At 33.1% G+C, this 22662-nt stretch overlaps 3 protein-coding genes across 13 annotated transcripts; 1 reads left to right on the top strand and 2 right to left on the bottom strand.

The window, feature by feature from the left end:
* Positions 1–5125: 5125 nt before the first annotated feature.
* Positions 5126–12442, bottom strand: LOC139781088 (odorant receptor 7a-like). Its single transcript, XM_071719908.1, has 7 exons — positions 11909–12442; positions 7802–7977; positions 6475–6538; positions 6236–6271; positions 5963–6099; positions 5714–5846; positions 5126–5632 (listed from the first exon to the last, which is right to left on the bottom strand). Exons 1-7 carry the CDS (start codon positions 12053–12055, stop codon positions 5585–5587), a joined length of 741 nt encoding a protein of 246 aa, XP_071576009.1. The 5' UTR covers positions 12056–12442; the 3' UTR covers positions 5126–5584.
* Positions 12443–12739: 297 nt separating this feature from the next.
* Positions 12740–14982, bottom strand: Mus81 (mus81 structure-specific endonuclease subunit). 8 transcript variants are annotated; one of them, XM_071719887.1, is made up of 7 exons: positions 14610–14981; positions 14443–14520; positions 13853–14374; positions 13562–13775; positions 13259–13471; positions 13074–13184; positions 12740–13006 (listed from the first exon to the last, which is right to left on the bottom strand). In XM_071719887.1, exons 2-7 carry the CDS (start codon positions 14481–14483, stop codon positions 12761–12763), a joined length of 1347 nt encoding a protein of 448 aa, XP_071575988.1. In that variant the 5' UTR covers positions 14484–14520; positions 14610–14981; the 3' UTR covers positions 12740–12760. The 8 variants fall into 8 exon arrangements, with proteins under 8 accessions (XP_071575988.1, XP_071575991.1, XP_071575989.1 ...); XM_071719890.1 differs by having other exon boundaries at positions 13853–14344; XM_071719888.1 differs by having other exon boundaries at positions 14811–14981.
* Positions 14983–15819: 837 nt separating this feature from the next.
* On the top strand, positions 15820–17584 carry LOC139781070 (probable ATP-dependent RNA helicase DHX37). 4 transcript variants are annotated; one of them, XM_071719896.1, is made up of 5 exons: positions 15821–16045; positions 16122–16323; positions 16387–16598; positions 16678–16775; positions 17447–17584. In XM_071719896.1, the coding sequence occupies exons 3-5, from the start codon at positions 16396–16398 to the stop codon at positions 17509–17511; spliced, it is 366 nt and encodes a 121-aa protein (XP_071575997.1). In that variant the 5' UTR covers positions 15821–16045; positions 16122–16323; positions 16387–16395; the 3' UTR covers positions 17512–17584. The 4 variants fall into 4 exon arrangements, 3 of the variants coding, with proteins under 3 accessions (XP_071575997.1, XP_071575996.1, XP_071575998.1); XM_071719895.1 differs by having other exon boundaries at positions 17432–17584; XM_071719897.1 differs by lacking the exon at positions 17447–17584 and adding an exon at positions 16837–17157 and having other exon boundaries at positions 15822–16045.
* The last annotated feature ends 5078 nt before the right edge of the window (positions 17585–22662 follow it).

Below are 22662 nucleotides of genomic sequence, written 5' to 3'. Positions count from 1 at the left end.
CATTTAGGAAATTACCAGGAAGAAATTTTTCACAATTTCACAGATTTGAATAAGAAGAAGAATACTGATTTTTGGGACTTTAGTGATAAATTGAAAATAAAAAACTCACAGTTGCGATTATATTTATTTTCAACTATCGTTAAGTATGAAAACAGTGTAAAAGTTTGTTCTTCCACAGTCACTTCGACAGACTCTAAACAGTGTGATATCAGTAAAAAAAACCGTGACAAAACAGTCATATACCGGAACAATTATCTCATTTTCTCAATCGAAGAAAAAAGCATCTTCTAGTACTGAAATTAACACGAGTTCTAAAAAAACGCAGGTAAGAATCAAGGTCTACGGACGATAATGAACATCAATTGAGATTCTCGATACCTACGATTGAAGAATCAGATATTAAGTTCACCAAGACATTATTAGGTAGTGGATCATTTGGATGTGTAATTTTATCAATTTGGAAAAACACAGAAGTTGCCGTGAAGAAGATGAAAGCTTCTGAAGAACAGAAATATATATACAGAAAAATAAATGTGATGGATAAGATTCGTCACCCTAATTTAATTTCCATTATGGGTATATGTTCTACAGAATCTCATTTTTACATCGTTATGGAATACTTCAAGAGTCAAAATTTAGCAGTTTTCATATCGAAGCGAGACGAAGCCTTGGATTATGCAGTAAAGAAGAATGAAAACTATTCCATCGCATTACAAATTTGTAAAGCAATAACGTTTCTTCATGAATTTAACCCTACTATTCTTCATAAAGATATAAAACCTGAAAATATATTAATAAATCATTTCTTAATGATTAAAATTTGTGATTTCGGGTTAAGCAAGATATGTGATGGATCGTCGGCCCTAGAAACAACTGTTGGTCAATATTTTCGTGGAACACCTTTATATATGCCACCGGAAATTCTCATTGAACATGCACAAGATACTACATACTCTGATGTATGGTCTCTGGCATGTTGTATCGTCGAACTGTTCACAGAACGAAGAGTTTGGAACGTAGTGCCTGAACTTAGTATACCAAATTTGAAGAAAGTCGTTAAAACTCAAAAAATACCATGCTTAGAAGGTGTACCGGTATTAATACAGGACACAATTAAAAGATGTTTTGAACATGAACCAAAAAAAAGACCAAATGCCGAATAGGTGAAGACGAATTGCTTCACCTATTCAAACGTATTTATACAGAAGAGGAAGACAAATAATAAAATAAGAAATTAGAGAGAATGATTTTTATATAAAGTTTTTGCTGAGCACAGGTTGTGATTAAAAGCTTTAAATTCTTTAATTAAAATAGTATAAAACTGAAAGTATTAACTATTTGCAATGTCAGTTATAGATTAATTTATTTAAAATACAGATAGCATTAAAGAAGCTGTTAAGAAGCCAGAATTATACAGTTTTAAGTAACTATTATTCTTTCCATTAGATTCTTTAATTAAGTTAGTAAAAAACTAAAAGTATTAACTATTTGCAATATTAGCTATAACTTAATTAGTTATTTAAAATACAGATAAAATTAAAGAAGCTGTTAAAAAGCCAGAATTATGCAGTTTTAAGTAACTAATATTCTTTCCATTAGATTCTTTACTTTTGTCAATAATAAATTAAATGTGTTCACTATTTGCAATTTCTGTAATAACTAAATTTGTTATTTAAAATATAGGTCAAAGTTAAGAAGCTGTCAAAAAGTCAGAATTATGCAGTTTTAAGTAACTATTTATTTTATTATTTTATCTCCATAAGCTTTCATAAACTGTGAAAAAGCTGATGAAAATCTTGAAAAAATTTAAGCATTTTAGTAATTATATTTCAGAGACTTTCTTTTAAGTATTTTTTTTTAATTTTAATAACTTTGCTGGTGCTTTATTTTTTATATTGTTATCAGAATTCAAGAAAATATATTTAGACTGTTAGAAGTTAAAAATTTAAGCTTTAAGAGTAAAATTGGATACTTTTAAAACGAGAGTTTTGTGAAACTTATTTTAAGATATATAAATGTAATGCTGTGCATTTAAAACTGTACTAAACAAAAAATACTAATAAAAAATTTAAAAATGAAAAAATTAAGTTTAAATTTTATTATTACATCAAATTTATATTGTAAAAACAACAATTAGGTAAGCTAAAAATTTTTAATTTTTGTTTCTATGAGTTGCATATGCTTCTAAAATATTTTTATATAAATTCAATGCCTCCGTAGGATTTGTTGGAGTTTTAACATCGGGCACTAATAATTCCACCAATTCTGTTATGATCGGATCAAGCAATTGTGGTTTTTTTTTAAACTTATCCATTAATCTTTCAACTGTATTTTTGTTAATAAGCTTTTTAAAATCTCGGCACTGGTATTGGTGAGGTAAGTTGAATAATGCATTAGGCCGTCCAGCAACTAGATTTCGGGCTGCTTGTTTTCTGATACGGTGTTCATTCCATAGCCTCCGATTATAATCCAAATCGTGTTTCAATAATGGTCCAAAACAAAATTGGAGGCACTTAATATGAAAATTACTTCCATCAAATAGACCTTTCAACTGGATACTCTTAAATAATTGGATGTAAAAATCCACTGTATGCTGACGCATTCGACCCCAATATGATTCGATGCGTTGATTTTTAACACTCTTTCCTTCGATGAAACTTCCATTTCCAGCAAGCTTATCAGAATGTTTACTACGTAAACAAGTTTGAAAAAGACCTATAAGCTGGTTTTCAGAACCTTTGTCACACCTGATTATTGTCGGGAGAAATTCAAGCTGCTTAACCGTTTTTAAAAAGTAATGAGCAGTAACTGCTGGGTCGTTATTTGTAGTTATCTCATAAATTTTAGCCAATCTGACAATTCTGACTTCGGATTCGGATTCAGCGGGAAAAAGTACATGGGAATACACTAGTGTAGTGTCTCGGCCAAGACACTTTTTTTTGTGTGCCTGTGTTATCAAATAACTCAATTGATTGATATGCGAATTGCACGTTTTTTTCACTTGATGACATATAATAGTACTGAAAATTGTTAAATTGTCTACAAAATTTGTCAGTTACAAGAGAGATACAAAAATATATATATTTTTTGTTATCTCGGGTCGATAAGGTAGATACCCGCACTTTCCCCGCACATCTGCACATGTGGGTGTGTGCACATGTTGGAAGTGGCCGTGTGAACTTGTGCACATGTTGAAAGTGGCCGTGTGCAGCGCCACTTGGCTACAAGTCAACTGTGAGCCAACCCGGCTTCCGTACAAACTCAATGCAGATTCTTTTGATATAGCTTGTAATTCAAATAATGCTTTAACGTGGTTCTGAATAATAATGCGTTTATTGCTGTATCTCTCTTTTAATAAATTCCACGCTATTTCATAGTTTTCTGCAGTTGACGTTAACGACTGTATGATTTGAGCAGCGTTACCTATTAAACATGACTTTAAGTAATTAAACTTTTGTACTGTCTGAATTTTTACATTATCATGTACTAATACTTTGAATGAATCTTCAAAACTTAACCACTCTTCATATTTTCTATCAAATTTCGGTAAGGTTATGATCGGAAGTTTAATACTTGCTTCATTTGTGGTTAAATTTGATAATCGCGTTAATACTGCTTGTATATCTGCATTGCCTGTCGCATTACCGATCGCATCTGCGTCTCTATTTCTCGCATCTAATAACTCTTGTGCTCTCGCTATTTGTTCGTAATAATTATCCTCAAAGATTTGTCTCAAAAAGTGTCTAGAATTGTCGTCGTTACTATCCTCAGCTATCTCGATTTCTAAATGAATATTCTCGAATTCTACCAACAACGTCTTTGCTTTCTCGAATCGAGGTTTCAATTGGTTATAGTCTTCATCTATATAATTATCTAAGAAGCTCTTGAATCTCGTCAAATTAGATTTGACCGTACCACGACGCTTCTTTAATTTAGTTAGCTCAATTTCAGCCATCGTTCTCAAGCTTTCTTAGAAATAGCAACTGATCGACAATTCTAACCTCAATTCGCTACACGAAGAATGTATCTCTCGTCTTACTACAAACTCGCTTTTACTATCCCGAATCCAATCCCGAATCCGGCTCGAAGGACCAAATTATGTTTAGATATTACCTTTTATTGCTCTACGTTTACAAATAATACTTATTGTCTACGTGGTATCGTAGTATCGCACGTCTGTTCGCAACGAGAGCCCAAGCGGAAGAGAGCGAAGCATCGCCTTCTTCCGATCACCTATTCAGTAGCGCCACTCCACGTTTACAACGGGCATTAAATCCTATACTCATGAACACCATCCTTATCCAAGGTCTTGGCAGCTCTCATTTCTAAAAGCTCTGATGCTGATAGCCTCTCTCCTTCTTTAAGGGTTTTAATTTCAATGTTTCGAAGAAATTCTTTTCCATCCATAGCAGTACCATCAAGACTGGCCCCTAACCAAGATAACTCCTCACGGACTAGAAAACAAGACTCTAAGACTTTACATTCACATAAGTCCTCATATCTTTCCCTGGCGATTTTCTCATTGGTGAGACCTCTGATTGTATCATTTCCTTTGAATTTGCTATGGTACACTTCTTGATACCTACTATTCCAATCTGCCTTAGGATTGACATAGTACGTATATTGACTTCGAGCCTTGGATGCTGTAATACGAAGATTGCGATTTCTCCTCCACATATTTGTTCCTTGACTTCCACTTGCCACTGTAACGCTTTACTGTAATGAGACTTTCACGTAATTTTCATAGAACTGAAGTAGTTCTGATCTTAATGATTCAAGTTTTTGATTAGTAAGTTTACTAAGTTTTCCTAGCACTTTCCAAGACCTGAAAGTAACAAGCCTAAAAATATTATCTGAATTTTCTGCAGCTTTGCAATTAAAAGCATCTTCTTCATTGTCCGTAGATCCAGCTCCATGACGTAGACCACTGTAGAAAATTGAATATTCACTCAGCGGAGCACCTACAGTACAATCAGAAAAAAAATAAGAGAATAAATAAAAATATTATTAATACTATTAATGTTTATCATTTTCTATAGAAAAAAGAAAACATTAATATCATTAATGCTTATATTATTTTCTATCCCTAATTTTAAAGGTCATTAAAAAATTTACATATATAAAATACATCTTCATCCGATAAGTTTATTATATTTCATGACAAAATTCAGTACAGTAAATAAATCAACGGTACTAACATTTACTCTGTATACTTATTTCTGAGATTCAATTTGTATTACTTGTATCACACATGATTATAAAAAAGAACCAAAAATGTTTAATTTACAGTTCAAAAATCCGCAGTAATTCATTCAAAAGACATAAAGTACAGAAAATTTGATATTAATTTAAATTAATTAATCAGTAGTATTTTAACTGTCCACTTTCTCAATTTTATTGGGGCTTACAACGAGATAGTCTTTCAGCCCATTTCTTCTCCATATCTTTAGTGACCTCATAATATGCGGGTATAGGGTGGAAACCGATACTTTAAACTCAAGACATAGGAAAAATGTATTGTACAATAATTTCATACTGACTACACACAAGAACACTATTTCTCAACTTGCTTATAAACAATGCTTCACACGTGTCTCAGCAGCATACAAACCGACACGGCCGATTGTACGATCTTGAAACAAGAATTCGCCTCGTTATCGTGGAGAGGAAGAATTTCATGATTTCAGTTTATTATTGATTCATTTTCGCTTACCGTCGAAAAACTTTCTAAGCTTAGAATATAGATGTTATACGCGTTAATGGTAATCGTATTCATACATTTCAACATAACATATAGCATCATTTTTTGCTTCCATATGGATATCCTGTACCATCTTGCGTTATATCTAAAAGTTTACATATGTCAAATTTTCAACAAAGTAATACTTATCTCCCAAAAAAAAATTATCCATTAATGTACATACATGTGTACGCGATTTGCGATATATGTGCTGACACTCACATCTTCATGGACAATTGTGTGCTCTTGTCAATTAATTGCTGACCCATATAACTGTATATAAACATATAAATCAATTGTCCACTAATGTAAGCTGCAGATCTAACTGATCGGTCCGACGTGCCGGAGAATTTAATAACCTAAAGCAATGGCTATGCTATATTGTTATTTAATTTTTATTGCAACGTGATCTCATCGCGACTTATAATTCCATTTATTAATTTCGCTCAACAGTGATACATTAATTAATTCAGATATTCAATGTGGAACACTCACTTGTACCAATGTGAGGCCTATCAGGACCATTCCTTTCTAAAAAAAGGCATGTTAAGTCGATAGTCGAATTTATTGTTGCCGCTTTTCCGCGATGCTGATTGGTTTTCTCGCTGCGCTTACTTCATTTGCAGCTGTCATCGTATATTTTGACAGTTGTGTGTATCAAGAAATTAATAGTGTAATAGTAATAGCATAATGTTAAAGCTAAATAGCGCGCGCGAAGCGCGCGTCTGTGGTGCTAGTAAGCTTAAAAATTCGATGAAGAGGCTCAAACCGTAACACGATTGAATGATATCCACAAACCTTAGATTGCAAAAAATATTTGCGGATTATGTCTCAATCTCGATAAGAAAGATTAGTACTTGCGGTGTCATATATCTATTCGGTATAGAACGTACCTGGAAGAAACAATTCGTCATTCTATGTTTGCGACCGAAAATGTATATATGCTGCATTCATCGTATATACAGGGTAAATCGGGAAATTACTAAAACTAAACAATTATTATTTTGTAATAAGTGAACAAAATGAAATATAAATTCAATAACTCTGTAGAAGAAATTCATTTTTAATATACACTGCAGAAGGAAATTGCATATTTGTTTCTAGGATTAAGAATCTTACAAATAGGTTCGAATATGTTGGTGTAGTTTCGACCCTGACAGCAAATGTATATTCTGAGAATGTTCAGAGGATATCGTAAAGTATAAGATATTATGAAGATGTTCTCAATATATTAAGTACATCCTTAGTATATTCTATAGATATACAGGATAGTATTGCTGTTAGAGGAACTCTATAATTACTTTGAAAAATAAAAGCAATACTTTCACTCGAGTCTGGACGAAACAAATTCAAACCCTCCATAAATACCTTGAAAAACAAGAGTATTACTTCCAAGTGGACTCGATCAAATATGTTCGAATCTTTTACTAGAAATTTTACGTTCCTTCAAATCAAAACATTTGTACAAAGCGATAATTATTTTAATATATTATTTTTTGATAATTACAAATATTTTTATCAATCGTTGAAATTAAATATAATAAAAATAAAAATATAGAATAAAAGTTACTTAAAATCTTTACATATTATATTCTTTAAATTAATTTCATATTACGCACAGTGAACCGCGTCTGACAGCGTCTCTCACACAGTCTTTTCAATTTTATTTTTAATTTTGAGGGTCCTTTGACTTAATTTTTCTTTAAATTAATGTTCATTCTTAGAGTACTTAGAGTTCGAGTACTATTTGTAAAAAAATTCGATTCTTTACAATAGAAACTACTTATAAAGTACATTTCGAATTCTGCTGGTATTTATTCTAAAATTCGAAACTAACTAATCAAGAGCGATTACTTCGCAAATACAATGTATGGAATATTATTTTTCATTAATATTACTCGAATCCTATAGAAAATAAAATTTGATTATTGAATTTTACTCAGATTTTTAAATATATTCTACATATTAAATATATATATTGAACTTGATTCCATCTCTACTTGTTTACCCTGTACGTACGGGAATTGGCAAGCATGTAAATGTCGTCAAATGATTACTAACTGTAAAATGCTGCGGTGATCCTCAACAAAGAGAGCAACGTTTCCGTAATGTTTCCCACGGATGAATCGACTTTTGGGCAACTGTTCGTTGTCGCTGAATGATTGTTCCGCACGGTGTCTGTATAAATGCGCGCGAAGCAAGACAGTACATTCTCGGTATGGATCCGAATCGAAGATTCAATGCAAGCGAGTGGGCGAACGAATTCATATTTTATAAGATCCATTTTAAACACAACGGTAACACACTTTTAAAACGTGCATTGCATGCCACACGTTTTTTTTTTCTGACGCGACGTGAACTAGTTTAGTCATTGTCATGCTAGACATCTTCTCGGTTATTTAATGAATGAAAAAATAAATACACAAGCGTACATAGATATTTCTTATGATAAAAAAACAAAGCCTGAAGCTAAGCATCATAAATTATTATTATATAAATATTGATTATACATATATATATAGATATATATATATATATTATATATACAGGGTGGATCATCTAACTTACACACCTCGAAAAACTTGTAAATTATAAGTTGTACGAAAAATTGTTATATACAAAAGTTGCATCACTTCGAAGGGGTCATTACATAGTGTATACATTTTTTTATAAGTGGAAGAGTTTAAAAAAGTTCAAGGTCAACTTTGTTTTTTTAAATGGAATGTTAAATGGAATATTTTTTGTGCCACTGTTAGAAGGTATGTTTAACTATTAGAATAAGCTATGTTTAATTTTGCGTTCAAATGTATCATTGATTGGCCTAAACCTAACGAGATATTCAAGGAAACAAAAAGTAATAAGAAGTTGGAAACTTGATATCTTAGATAAATGTAGTAAGATGAATAAGCCAGTGGCAAATATAACAATTTTTCGTACAACTTATAATTTATAAGTTTTTCGAGGTGTGTAAGTTAGGGGTGCCCCACAGCTTGTATATATTATACTAGCTGGTTACCCGGGCTTCGCCCCGGAGGACATATGTAAAAAGACTCTTAAGATTTCAAGGAACATATTGGTATAAGTTTTTTCAAAATCGATCCAATACTTTTCGAAATATAAAAGCAAACATACATACACACCTATTTATTTCGAGTATTATGTAAATGAAGTTGAGATTGAATTTGGCGATATTCGTTAAAGCGGTTCTTTTTTAAGAAAATTTGTACTTTTTGTAGAAATGTTTGTGGTTGCTCTAACTTCCGCAAATTTTTAGATATCGATCTATTTCTAATCATACTATTATATAAAACCCGACTGTTTGTCTGTCTGTCTGTCCGTCTGTCCACGAACTACTCATTCGTTAGTGGACCGAATTTTTACCAAAAGTATATCGGTCATTCGGAACCAGTTTCCAAAAAGATCGGTAACAAAAAATAGTACACTTTATATCATGGCAATCCCCAGAAAATTCTAGCCCTACTTCATATACAATTCTTTGAGATTCGGTCAATTATTTCCCGAGAAATTTGAAAAATTTCGTAACCGGTTTCCAAAAAGATCAGTAAAAACGAAAAATTATACACATTATGACAATCCCCAGAAAATTTTACTCCTACTTTGTATATAATTCTTTAAGATTCGGTCAATTAATTCCCGAAAAATTGGAAAAATTCCTAATATCGGTTTCCAAAAACATCGGTAACGAAAAATTATACACTTTATAGCACTCCCCGGGAAATTCTACCCGTTTTATATACAATTCTTTAAGATTCGGTCAATTATTTCCCGAAAAATTGGAAAAATTTCGGATACCGGTTCCAAAAAAGATCGATAACAAAAAACTATACACTCTATAGCACTCCCCGGAAAATTCTACCCCTATTTTATATGGTTCTAATACAAATTCGGTCCAATAGTTTTTAAGTTAATAACGATTTTTTTTAATTTTTCTAATTCTTACGGGTGGTGTATGTTGGAACGTTTTTAACTTAAAAACTATTGGACCAAATTTGTATTAAAACCATATAAAATAGGGGTAGAATTTTCCGGGGAGTGCTATAGAGTGTATAGTTTTTCGTCATCTATTTTCTGGAAACTGATTTTTTTAATTTTTTTATCCATAAGAATTAGAAAAATTAAAAAAAATCGGTTTCGCGAAAATCGGTAACGAAAAACTACACACTCTATAGCACTCCCGGAAAATTCTACCCCTATTTCATATACTTGTGGTAAAAATTCGGTCCAATAGTTTTCAAGTTAATAACGTTCAAACACACACCACCCGTAAGAATTTTATATAATAGTATAGACTAGTATAGATTATATATATTCACAATTATATTATATATTGTATAATATTATATCGTCTGTGAGTAAACAATATCACCTATATGAGATTTTTCCAGGATCCAGGATAATTTTGTAATGAAAGATGTTTTTCTAGGTAATTAAGATCTGCACGTCAGAATTAACAACAGATTTTATACTTGATTGTCTACCTATTATCATTCCTAATGTTGGTGCAATAGTACAATTTTTGAATCGTATAATAATCAACGACAAAGTAAGAGACATACGAATAGTATTTTCTATCCATAGAAAATTTCTGTAACTTATTTAATTTCTATTTGATCAAAATATGTAATATTGAAAAAATTATAATTTAATTTTGCGTTACAATTTGCGAGTGGAATGAGTGTTTAATTTCCAGCTGAGGAATTTATTCGATCAAATTAAAATCGATTGGGACAACGCGAAATCTCAGAATGAGATTGAAATTATGCAAACAAATGCCACACTCGCAAGAATAACAACAAAATGGTTTTTGCGTAAGTATATCTCGGTTTCATTATTGCAAAATAGAAACATTTGCATTTTACATCTATCTATTTAGTGGTTATATTTATTAGTACCTAATATTAGTACCTAATATTTTATTATAAAGCATTCAGTATTTTATTGCAAAGTTTTCTCTCGATGTCGTGCACATCATTTGTCGCTTCGGGAGACGACCGTTGACTCTATACCTATACGACAGACTCTATACCTATATAACAGGCACATAACTTGATTGATTTTAATTAATTTTACGTCTTCCAGTTTATATGTTTGTAGGCATAACGGTATACATGCTTAGCACATTCATCCCTCAAATTCTTGATGTATTCCTACCGCTAAATGAGTCACGTTCACGCGAGCATCCGTTCCACGCCAAATTCTTCCTCGATGATGAAAAAGATTTTTACATTATCCGAATCATAATGTATTTCGGTATCGTGTTCGTATTGGGAGTAATTCTTGCCAACGGGTCCATATTCGTCATTTACATGCAACACGTCAGTGGAATGTTTACCATACTGGGGTATTGCTTCTATACATACAATTTTAGCATCTTATTTATAACGTGATTCTTAATATATCTTTACTCAACATTCAATATATAATTTATATCTTAATTTTATATATATATAAATATATATATATCAATGACTAAACAATACCTCCACGACAATTAGTGAAGTTTTTAGGAGAGTGCCAAGAGTGAAATATACAACGACTATGTAATAAACATTGAAATTTATGTGTAAATAATATATATATATATATATATATAATCATTTACCCTGTAGAATGATGATATAGAACAATCAAAATCATAGTGCATTTGGCGAAAAATCTCATATAGGTGATATTGTTTACTCACAGACGATATAATATTATACAATATATAATATAATTGTGAATATATATAATCTATACTAGTCTATACTATTATATAAAATTCTTACGGGTGGTGTGTGTTTGAACGTTATTAACTTGAAAACTATTGGACCGAATTTTTACCACAAGTATATGAAATAAGGGTAGAATAATTTTGAAATTATCCTTTGTCTTGCAAAGTCATCATAAAAGATCTATTTCTGATTCGCATACTGATCCAATTGTAAGTCGAGTATTGTGAAGTGCATAAATAAATACTCATCCGTAATTTTGATCAAAATTTTATTTAAAAGTCGATTTTAAATATCGGTTTTTGAAATATTACCGAGAAACATTTTTATATCTCTCAAAACGTAAATATTTTATAATACATAACAAATATACGTAAAATAATTAGAAGCGGAAATAAGCTCAAAAAAATTTACTTCGGCAGATTTACTAAGATACCTGAGTGATTGTAGCCCAAATCAAAAACAAAATTGTGAATACCCGCATAATCCAAGCGTTCATCATTCGATTATGGTAAGGCCATAAACCGTATATGGACAACACCAGACGATTCAGTCTATATTGCTGATCCACAGAGAACTCCATCTATTCCGGGGATTCGAGGACAACTGAGAAAATATCTGATACGCGCGGAGAAACACGCTATAATCGTCCCCCTGCTATTATCTCATGCAAGAAAATTCTATCACTTTCCTTAGCAAAGAGAAGAAAAGTGTCGCAAATTGCCCTTTTACGCTGAATGCGTATTCATACTTTTCGTATCAATTATATTAAGTTGCAAATCGATCCGTCCCTTCAAGCGTTATATCCATGAGAAAGGCACAGACGAGCCACAAAAAATTGATGAAGTGCGATTTCTTTCTTTCTCCGAAAATGATTAAGCGAACATTATAACAAATTTTCGCTTCAAGGTAACTTTCCGCAATTTTCCAGACGCTTTTTTTCCATTCAAAATTTCTTTTTCTCTCCATTTCTCAAGCAACGTTACAATGGTACGAGTGAGTCATTTTTTTTATAGAGAATAGTATGTGATATGAGTCACAATGTGTAAAGATAATGGTCAGGTAATACCTTACTTATTTGAAAAAAAAAATTAGTATCTGAAAATACTTGATGCAAACTACAATTGTTTTTTATTACGATAATTTTTTAAGTTTTTTATAAAAAAAATTCATGATATCTTTTCTACCAATTATTTAGAAATATATATATAGTAGGTTGAACCGATCGATAGTAGGTTGAACGTGTATCAGGAAAGAAGTACATATATAAATTGTACGTTTTTATTAGTCAACTCAACTCGTTCATCGTGTAAAGCTGATAAACGGCCTTACTGATGGCGGGCCCGAGCCGTCGTTTTTTGTCACCGACCTGAATGTTTGCCAATAATTGCTCGCCATTCTTACCAGAATGTTCTAAGGCTGTGAGCAAAATTTGCGGTGAGGTATAACATTCTACAATCGCCATGGCTTTGTCGACGGACATGCCTTTCAATTGTAACAACTGACGAATAAACATCTCGCTTACTCGAAACGTCTGAAAGGAAATGTCGATAAACCGAAGTATTTTTCATATGCGTTACATAAAAACTCCTGATACATACCTTCTGTTTAGAGGATGCTTTATTGAATTCTTTGAACTCCATCAGGTATATATTACCTAGATGATCTGTCTGTGTAAGATGATTTTTCTTACATCCAACAAGTTTTTTATTCTAAAGTAAAATTGTCATTTAATGTAAGAGCTATTAATAAACACTCATGCACGCAACTATGTAATGTTTCTTACCTTGTAAATTTTTATTAAAATCTTTGTTATACATGACAAGTGTGACATAGAATCTTTATGACTCCTCGTATATTTTACAGTAAAGCTGTCTTGTACCAGACAATTTACAGAGGCTTGCAATAGTGATGAAAGCGGTATTGAAAATCGGGAATTCTTATCAATATTCTCTACTATATACATTAAATTCTTAATACCAGACTGCTTCAAACGAAACTGAAATACAGAAACAAAGAATATGTGGATAATTAAATACGCAGGACCCCCCTCAAGGATGTATCGAAAGGTAATTACACCCCATATTACCTTTTGTTCATGAAACCTTCCATCCACAATGCTTGCACTTAAATCATCCATTCGCTTCCTTTCTATTATATAAGGCATAACCAATTCATCATTAGTTTTTCGACACCTGGCTATCCACGCAAAATCACCAACTTTCAAACGACGTACTTCAAACAGTACACCAAGTCGCGTCAATTCCACAAGTGTGGCATCGTGCTGAGGCTTTGTTTTTCTACTGAAATATATCCGACATAGCTAAAAAGCTTTTTATAGTTAACAGCATAAGTCTCGCGGCCGTAAATAAATACTCACCCACAAGTTTCTTGGGTATCCACCAATAATACAATATCAAAAGTGCTAGGTTCCAAGGAAATTTGCCTATCAGCTTCTCGTGATGCAATTTCATTTGCATTTGCCAATCTTTTCGACGCGTTCTTCTTAGTATTTTTAACCTGTTTAGCTACCGCTGAACTTTTTTCCTGTACTTCAACTATTTTGCATTTTTCTACAGGTTTCTCTCTTGACACGACTGTACGATCGTCATTACTGCTAGTTTGAGAGAAGCAAGCATCAACTGCTTTAGTAAATTCCTGTCTCCTATACTCTTCTAGCTTTTTATCCAACATCGAGCACAACTTCGTGCCGAAGTGCTGCAAGATTATGCACTCCTTACCGGACTCCAACGGTAGCGGATACCGTCTCAACGAGTCCAAAGCCTTCGTGAAGTGCTTTTGCAGCTCTGAGTTTCGAAGCACTGCTTCGTTCCTCCATTCCTCCAACCAGCTCTCGAACAGGTGATTCGGTCTGTCCGGTACGATTTTTATTCTCTTCATTCTTCAATACGTGAATCAAACATACCTCATAAATCTCGTATTTATTTACCAACAACGCGAGCTCCTAACCTCAAAGAGTGTGGTGAACATTCGGTCTGAACGTTGATCATTTTTGCACATCGTTGTCAAATATTTCGACTCTCCTCTCTGATAAAATACCCAATACATATTTTACCAAATAGTACAATAAAGAATATTGAAGATTTCGTCACTTAAACCGTTTACATTAAACATACACTTTACGTCAATTTGTGTACGACGGCTTTAAGGGGATCCTGGACAGGGGACAATTACCGACAAAAACAGTCAAAGCTCGTTCTTTGAAACGGCTTTATAGATCGCAAAATCCTTTTACAGGAGTAAAGTATAGGTACTAATGAAGAGTTGGAATATAAAAAATTAGTGATAATTGAAAAAAAATGTAAAAATGCTGTCACCTCATAACCATATTTTCTAATAAACAGTTGTATAAGTTATATGTACGAAATGAAATGTTCCCACTCTTTAGAATACGTGCACAAACAATAACCAACAATAAGGGTGCCGTCCCATGCAGGACGGAATTTCGGAAAACGGAATCTCGGAATCATTCTGATTGGTTAGCCTCATGGGGCTTGTACTGTGCCCCATGGGGCTAACCAATCAGAATGATTCCGAGATTCCGTTTTCCGAAATTCCGTCCTGCATGGGACGGCATCCTAACGTACCGTTGAAATTGAGATTGAAAAGCGGGGAACACAGACTTTTGCATAAAGGTGCCTTTTCACGAGCCGCTGAAACTGATTGTTTGAGCGACAAAAATGATCACGTGACAACTTTTGTCGCTGAACTAAACAGCGATAATTTTTGTACATGAAAAGGGTAGCAGGGCGACAGAATTGAAAGTTGAGAGACAGATTTTGCGTCGTTTGTGTAATCAGTTAAAAACAAATTTTGCATTATTTGTGTAACCAGTTATATTAACTTGTATATTACGCGATGGCTTCTAGAAAACAAAAATATCACAATTGGCTACTAAATTGTAATCGTATGATTCAAGAAAGTGAAATAAAATATAACAATAATATTATTTTTGCCATTACTTTGCTGTTGACAAATCAAACTTAAAAAAGATATTATTCTAAAAAAAAGTTTTGGGTTGCACCGCTGTTTCAAAATCGTAACGAGCATGGTTTTTATAAAGCTACCTTACCATATATAAGATTAGAAAGTGCAAGATTTATTAATTATTTTCGCATGTCATCAACACAATTGGAAGATTTGTTACAAATTGTTGCACTAAAACTCCAGAAGCAGACACCCTAAGAGCACAGTTGACGGAAAGTCGACGGCAAGTCGACTTTTATAAGTCGACTTCTAGTCGACTTCTAAAAATGGCGGAAAGTCGACTAAAAGTCGACTTCTAAATAGTCGACTTATAAAAAGACGGAAAACAGTCAAGCGGCGCGTCGCGCGTCATGCATCATCAATATGGCGGCGAATCTCGAGGAGGCTGGAGGACAGAGTGGACCAGAGTTTACGCGAGTGCGAGGAATACGTGCCGCGAGACAGGACACGATAAGACGCCAGATAGTTCTTGCAGGTATGGCGGATCAAGTCGCGAGAAAGGTTTTGCCCGACGAGGTAAAAGAGGATCAGGATAAGGCCAAGTGGAAACATGCTTACAGGTTAGGTATGGTGTGTTATTAATTATCATCGATAATTAAGACCTATTGAATGCGACCTCTCCATTCTGTATCATCTTTCAGAACACCAGAAATGAAGGAACCTGTGTTCATGCATTCTTCGTGCGTTCTACGGAAAATCAGTCCGGAATAGGTGGTTTATAAAGAGGTGTACGAAACGAATAAGATGTACATGCGAGGTGTCACGGTGATAGAACCCGAATGATTGTCGAAATTCGCCCATGCTATGCCATCTTAGTGAACCATTGGTTGATCCACCGCCAAGGTATTTTTATCACAATTGTTGCTTTATAATGTTTTTCCTACTTATTTATAAAGATATTTATAGATATAATCAATGAACCGGGAAGATCATTTGCCGGGTGTCTGGTACATTCGGAAAGGCCGAATGGGCACTACCATCGATGGATATAGAGCATCCGTGGACGGTGTCAAGTGGTTAGCGTATTTCTTCTTGGAGGGTCAAGTGTGCCCTAAGCTGAAACGATTTGTCCCGTCGCTGCTGACGACACCTGGGAGCATCACCAAGTCATGGGCCAGGTAAATCGTTATTCTATCTCCTTTCGATTTCACGTTGATTCATCGAATAGATTACATCAATTCAATACGATTTTTTCAGGTTGATACCACGCACTCAAGCAATAGTACAAACGCTGCAGTCGCAGGGAGTCGTGTCCAAACACAAACTGCTAGAAATCTGGGGTTCGGATAAAAAATGTGAGATTTTAATTTATAAAATAATATTTAGATATTATCATAGACTTCTATACAATACTAGACCGCTGACAGACATCTCGGCCGTGATGCTTGCCGCCATGTTGATTTAGTCAAGATATGCTATACTACTATTCTATACAAGTGGTTTTATACAAGATTTCTATACAATAGTCTGGCATATACAGAATGTCAAAAAGAAAGGGTTTAATACTACAGGAGTAGTGGTTCGATTTCGGCATCCAAGTACGCTACACGTCGAAGGCATGACTTACAAACTTATTGATAACATGTACCAATATTTAACACAAAAACATTCGCCTGCTTCGTTATGTACTGTAATAACGAATGCAGATAAACGCACATCATGAGCAACTGAACACCCGATAGTGACTTATTGTTAATTCAATATGGCCGCACCCTTCACTAACACTTGCACCTTGCACTCGCATCAGCTTTTCGGCAGTGCGTCCATAGATGTTAGTGGTCTAGTATAAAAGTCTGTGGATATTATATATTTATAATATATATATATATATATATATATATATAACAATATTATTATATATTTACAACATTATGATAATAATATGATATATATTTATATAGCTAATTTTGCATATTGTTTCGCGATTAACGCTGGAATGTTTTAATTTTAGTTCTGTTATTGTCAGCTTACCAGAAGTGGCTGCCGGAATCCGCGCACGCAGAAGTGGCACAGATATGGCCGCCTTTGTAATTAACAATAAAACATTAGGATTGTAATTATACAGTTTTTTAGATAATTAAATTATTTTATATATAAAAAAAAATCGAAATGCATCAGTTTTAGCCCTCCAGCAAGGGGTCGATTGTGTATCTTGAAATAATGAGGTAAAAATTACAAAAGTGAGAAAATTTATTAGCGTATCTACGATTTTATTTATCAAAATCTAATAAAATCTGTTAACTTTTGTTATTTTTACCTCGTTTCAAGATACACAACCGACCTCCAGACGTACGCGGCGGTTTATTTTATCGACTTTAAAAGTTGGCGGAAAGTCGACTTTTCGTCATGACGGGAAGTCGACTTTTCATCATGACGGGAAGTCGACTTTAAGTCGGTGGTTTTTGCGACATTCGCCGACTTCAAGTCGACTTCAAGTCGACTTTCGTCCTTAAAAATGTCGACTTCTCTGCCAAGTCAGTTTCGGTAGAAGTCGACTTCAAGTAGCTTCGCACCACCGGCCGCTCGACCGAGTGCGTGAACCAAATGTCCGAACCTGCGGTTCCTCTCGTACTGAGCAGGATTACTATCGCAATGACTGGTCATCAGTAGGGTAAAACTAACCTGTCTCACGACGGTCTAAGTATTTTTGTTTAAGCAAATATTGTCATCAGGTGACAGCTGTATGTGCCCAAATTTTTAATTTTTTTTCGTTTCTGATATGAAATCGTGTGTCTTGCATTAGATTTTTGTGCGTACTTTAATTCTGTACAAGAATTTTGCAATTCTGTAAAGTCAATTCAAAGATTTCTTTAAAATAAGGGCCGGTTTCACCATCTCCGATTAACTGTAACCAGAGATGGTAGATTCAAGCCGCTTACAGCATACGCACACAAGCGAGCAGCCGTGTACGTGTGCGCTCGGCGTTCGGCCGGCTTCGGGCGCCGTCGCCAGCCGCCGCGGCCGCGCCGCCGCGCCGCGAAAATCATGCCTATACGGCTGCGTTCGGTTTGGGCGCTCACGCGCTGTAAGCATCGCTCTATCTTCGTTTGATATTCGATGTGCAACGAAGATAGAATGATGCTTACAGCGCGTGAGCGCCCAAACCGAACGCAGCCTACGTGTATATTATGGGTCCGTTCCGTTTCACGCATATGCGCGCATTTATCTATAGCATACGTAACGTTTACTATAGAAAATGCGCGCATATGCGTGAAACGGAACGGACCCATTATCTCGCCGCTTATATGTCCCTTTTCGTACTTAAAAATGAAATAGAAATATATTTTATACATAAAAGATATTAAGTTAAAGAAATGAAGAACAGAAAGAAATAAAAATAATAAATAATAATAGAAATCCACTCTTGGCCAACATGTACGCCTTTTTCTTAAAAATGTTCCGTTATCCGTTATAATTTGGAAAAATAACTTTTTGTTAGTGCAAGAAAAATGGAATTAAAAATTAAATTAAATGTTAAACTGTTAAACTTATACTTTGTAAACTCCATGTAAGAATATAAACAAAATATTTTTACATATTGGTGTAGTACATTGCTTTATTTATGTTATTAATTCTTTGCACTTGTATAGCTTCTCATTAATTAATAAAAAAAAATGGAAAGCAACAGAACATTTAATTTTTGTAAGGTTCTCTCGTCAATCCAGGTGTCCCCTTTGCCGTCTAATCTATCGACATGGCTCCATATGGCAATCGAGTCGTGTGATTTTCCGTGAAAAACAACTTATTTGCTTAGGCTAATATGTTTGTCGCTGAGCCACTGAGCTCTTCTTTCGTGTACTCATCCCTTTCGTCTTTGTGTCGATTCGCGATAGCGAATCCGCGAATCCGTGAAACGGCTTATATTCTAAATAATTTCTAGACTCGCGTCTTGTCGTCATCCAGACATCTGCATGACTGCATCTTATCCTTGGCGTAGAGAGCTCTTTCTAAATTTCACGGTATTTCCAATCTTTCTAATTTCTATCTTTCAGATTTCTGTTTGTATTCTTTTAGTTCTTTTTTCATTTTTCTTTGTCTTTTTCCTTAATATTTCTTATATTCGTATTTTCTATTTTTTTTTCTTTTCCTTTCTTCGTTCTTTTTCACAGTTCTTTTTCTCTCCTTTTTTCAATCTTAACTTCTATCTTTTTTCTGTTGCGTTTTTTCTATTACATTCTATTTTTCTTTCAACATGGAAACATGTGATAAATCGAAAACAATATCTAAGCAAAAATTTGTAGAAGCTTGGTTTAGCGATGATCGCTACAAGCCTTGGATACGTCATTTGATAATACTTTGTATAATTGCATAATATGTAATAAAAATATTTCGTGCAGCTCATCGCATGTTTCCAGACACGCGGATTCTGCGTGTCACAAAAATAATATTAAAGAAAATATTATAGATAATGATAATAACAGTATAAATGTCACAGAACAACAAGGATATCATAAACAAAAATTTAGAAAACAATGGTTGTATAAAAAGGAATTCAGATCATGTTTACGCGAAATGCCAAATGATGTCAACTCAACATTTTGTTCAATTTGTGATTTATCAATTGCTTGCGGACTATCACATATATATCGACACGCATAATCCAAAATGCATAGAGATAAGTTGGAAAAAAGTAATATTGAAGCGAACAAATCGAACGAAGATTTGAATACTGATGAATCACATTTGTCGTTTGATGAGCGAATAAAATCTTTAGATATTAGATTTGCTGCCTTTATTGCAGAAAAATATCTCTCATCAAACTGTAACAGAGATTCTCAGTTTTTTTCAACAGGTAGACGATCCGAATCTATTGAAAAGCATGATTATGGGTCGAACGAAATGTAAAAATATTATATCAAATGTTTTATGCCCGATAGAGACAGATCATGTCGTTAAGAACATTCAGCATACGAAATTTTCTATTTTTATAGATGAAACATCAGATATAACTAACAACAAATGGATGACGTTTTTTGTACAATACGTTGATTTCGAGACTTTAGACACTGGGTCGCAATTAGTAAAACTAATTGATATTGATGCAAGAGATTCTAGTGCAGAAAAATTATTTAATGCATTTAAATACAAAATGTATAAACTGCAGATTCCGTTTTCAAATATTCTTGCCCTGTCATGCAATAATGCGTCTGTGTGTGATGACAGGAAAACATTTATCTTTCAAAAAGAAACTGCAAGAAAAGTGCAAAAATTTATTAACATTTTCATGTCCATGCCATTCCGCTGCATTAGCTGCGCACGCTGCATGCGCTAAAATACCCCCATTCTGTGAAGAATTCCTCAGAAAAATTTCAAATTATATTAACGGCAGTCCGAAGCGTTCAGCTATTTTCGATGAATTTTGCGAATGTTTCCAAGAAAAAAATCGCAAAATTTTGAAGTTATGCGGTGGTTTTTACATTACTTATGTGTCGATAGACTACTCGAGTCGTGGGATACTATAAAATATTTTCTTAACGAAATAGTCATTAGCGATAAAACAAATAAGTCTGAAGTATTAAAAGACTTACTTACAAGTATAATATTTTCTGAGCAGAAAAACCATAAACCTATTAACAATATTCATTTAGGATCAGAGTGCGAGAAATATTTTGATAAATTAATCACAGAAGGACATGCAGATGTAATTCCAAGTATTCGACAAAACTGTTTGCAATTTTATGTCGTTGCTGCCGAAGAAATTAGAAAAAGATTACCAATGCATGATGTATTTTTATATAAATTACAAGTTTTTAAACCTTCTGTAGCTTTATTTGACAGCAACGGAGAAACATCTTTCAATGATATTTCTTTTATCACAAAAACCCTGAGTGGTTTTGATGAAAATAGTTTAAAGGAAGAATGGCTTGCATTATATCATGATTTTACTATTGAGGAAAAAAAGAATATTTCCACATTAAATTTTGATAACATGTGGAAAGAGATTCTAAAACATCAGTCTAATAATATTGCAAAGTATCCTAATTTAACATTACTTCTGAATGCGATATGTACGTATAGTCCATTAGTAATCATGAGAAACATAACATTTAATTTAATTTTAATTAATTTCTTTATGTACTATCAATAAGTTATTTTTCAAAAATTAATAACGAAACTGAAAAAAAGACGTACATGTTGGCCAAGAGTGGATTTCTATTATCATTTATTATTTTTACTTCTTTCTGTTCTTCATTTCTTTAACTTAATATCTTTTATGTATAAAATATATTTCCATTTTATTTTTATTTTTAAGTATGAAAAGGGACATATAAGCGGCGAGATATAATATACACGTGTAGGCATGATTCTCGCGGCGCGGCTGCTGGCGACACGGCGCTCGAATTAGACCTGATAATTTAGAATATTTAATTCAATTTTTTTGTATTAATAATTAAAATAAAAAAGATTATTTACATAAATATTTATTACCTAGGTGTGATATAGTTCACAAAAATCATATGAGAAATATAAATATATTTTTATACATTTGTCTTCGACGAGCGTGATGAGAAACAGAGTCTTACAGATATATAGATAAATATCTTTTTTATTTTAATTATTAATACAGAAAAATTGAATTACATATTCTAAATTCTCAGGTCTAAAGAAGAATATCCAATTCTTTAAAAGAAAAGTAACAAGCACTTGTAATGAGTTAATGCAAAGAAAAGAAACCCAATTTGTAACGCTGATAAATTCCCTCAAAATCGTAATCTTCTCTCCCAATTGACAATTTAACTGAATTTATAAAATTTAATGAGAGACTCAAAGATGATGATAAACTAAGAGAAGATATGGTGAGCAAAATAAAAAAATAATATTTATTAATTTGTAATTATTTATGGAAACATTATACATATACTATAATATAAATACACCTAATTATATTTTCAAATATTGTTTCCAGAATAACAATATTTGAAAATGCTCGGAATACGTACAGAAAAAGATAAAGTTGTTATACCAACAATAAGTTTTTAATGAATATATTAAAAAAGTTTATTACAGCAAAGATTGCAATGAAATTTACTGGCTCTTATATATTTTATATTTGAAGAAAATTATTTGTTCAAATGTATTTAAATAAATGTATTATAAATGTATTTATTTTATATCTTTTATGTACAGGATAAATTTCAATATAATTAAAAGATTTATTTAATTAATAATTTTCACGTTTTA

Source organism: Temnothorax nylanderi, unplaced genomic scaffold (genome assembly GCF_030848795.1).
Source record: "Temnothorax nylanderi isolate EJ_2023f unplaced genomic scaffold, tnyl_v1.0 TNYL_tig0314_pilon, whole genome shotgun sequence".
NCBI lineage: Eukaryota > Metazoa > Arthropoda > Insecta > Hymenoptera > Formicidae > Temnothorax > Temnothorax nylanderi.
This window is presented reverse-complemented; position numbering and strand designations above follow the sequence as displayed.

Excerpts from the sequence above, each read along its gene's own strand:
- Mus81 (XM_071719887.1), bottom strand. The coding sequence starts at position 14,483 with ATGATCAACGTTCAGACCGAATGTTCACCACACTCTTTGAG. Across the intron at positions 13,185-13,258 it reads TTTTAATAAAAATTTACAAG|AATAAAAAACTTGTTGGATG; the intron begins GTAAGAAACATT and ends ATTTTACTTTAG. Across the intron at positions 13,007-13,073 it reads AAGCATCCTCTAAACAGAAG|ACGTTTCGAGTAAGCGAGAT; the intron begins GTATGTATCAGG and ends ATTTCCTTTCAG.
- LOC139781070 (XM_071719895.1), top strand. The coding sequence starts at position 16,396 with ATGAACCGGGAAGATCATTTGCCGGGTGTCTGGTACATTCGGAAAGGC. Across the intron at positions 16,599-16,677 it reads ATCACCAAGTCATGGGCCAG|GTTGATACCACGCACTCAAG; the intron begins GTAAATCGTTAT and ends CGATTTTTTCAG. Across the intron at positions 16,776-17,431 it reads CTGGGGTTCGGATAAAAAAT|TTCTGTTATTGTCAGCTTAC; the intron begins GTGAGATTTTAA and ends TTTTAATTTTAG.
- LOC139781088 (XM_071719908.1), bottom strand. The coding sequence starts at position 12,055 with ATGGAGTTCTCTGTGGATCAGCAATATAGACTGAATCGTCTGGTGTTG. Across the intron at positions 5,847-5,962 it reads ACACAATTGTCCATGAAGAT|ATATAACGCAAGATGGTACA; the intron begins GTGAGTGTCAGC and ends GTAAACTTTTAG. Across the intron at positions 5,633-5,713 it reads GCTTAGAAAGTTTTTCGACG|ATCGTACAATCGGCCGTGTC; the intron begins GTAAGCGAAAAT and ends TCTTGTTTCAAG.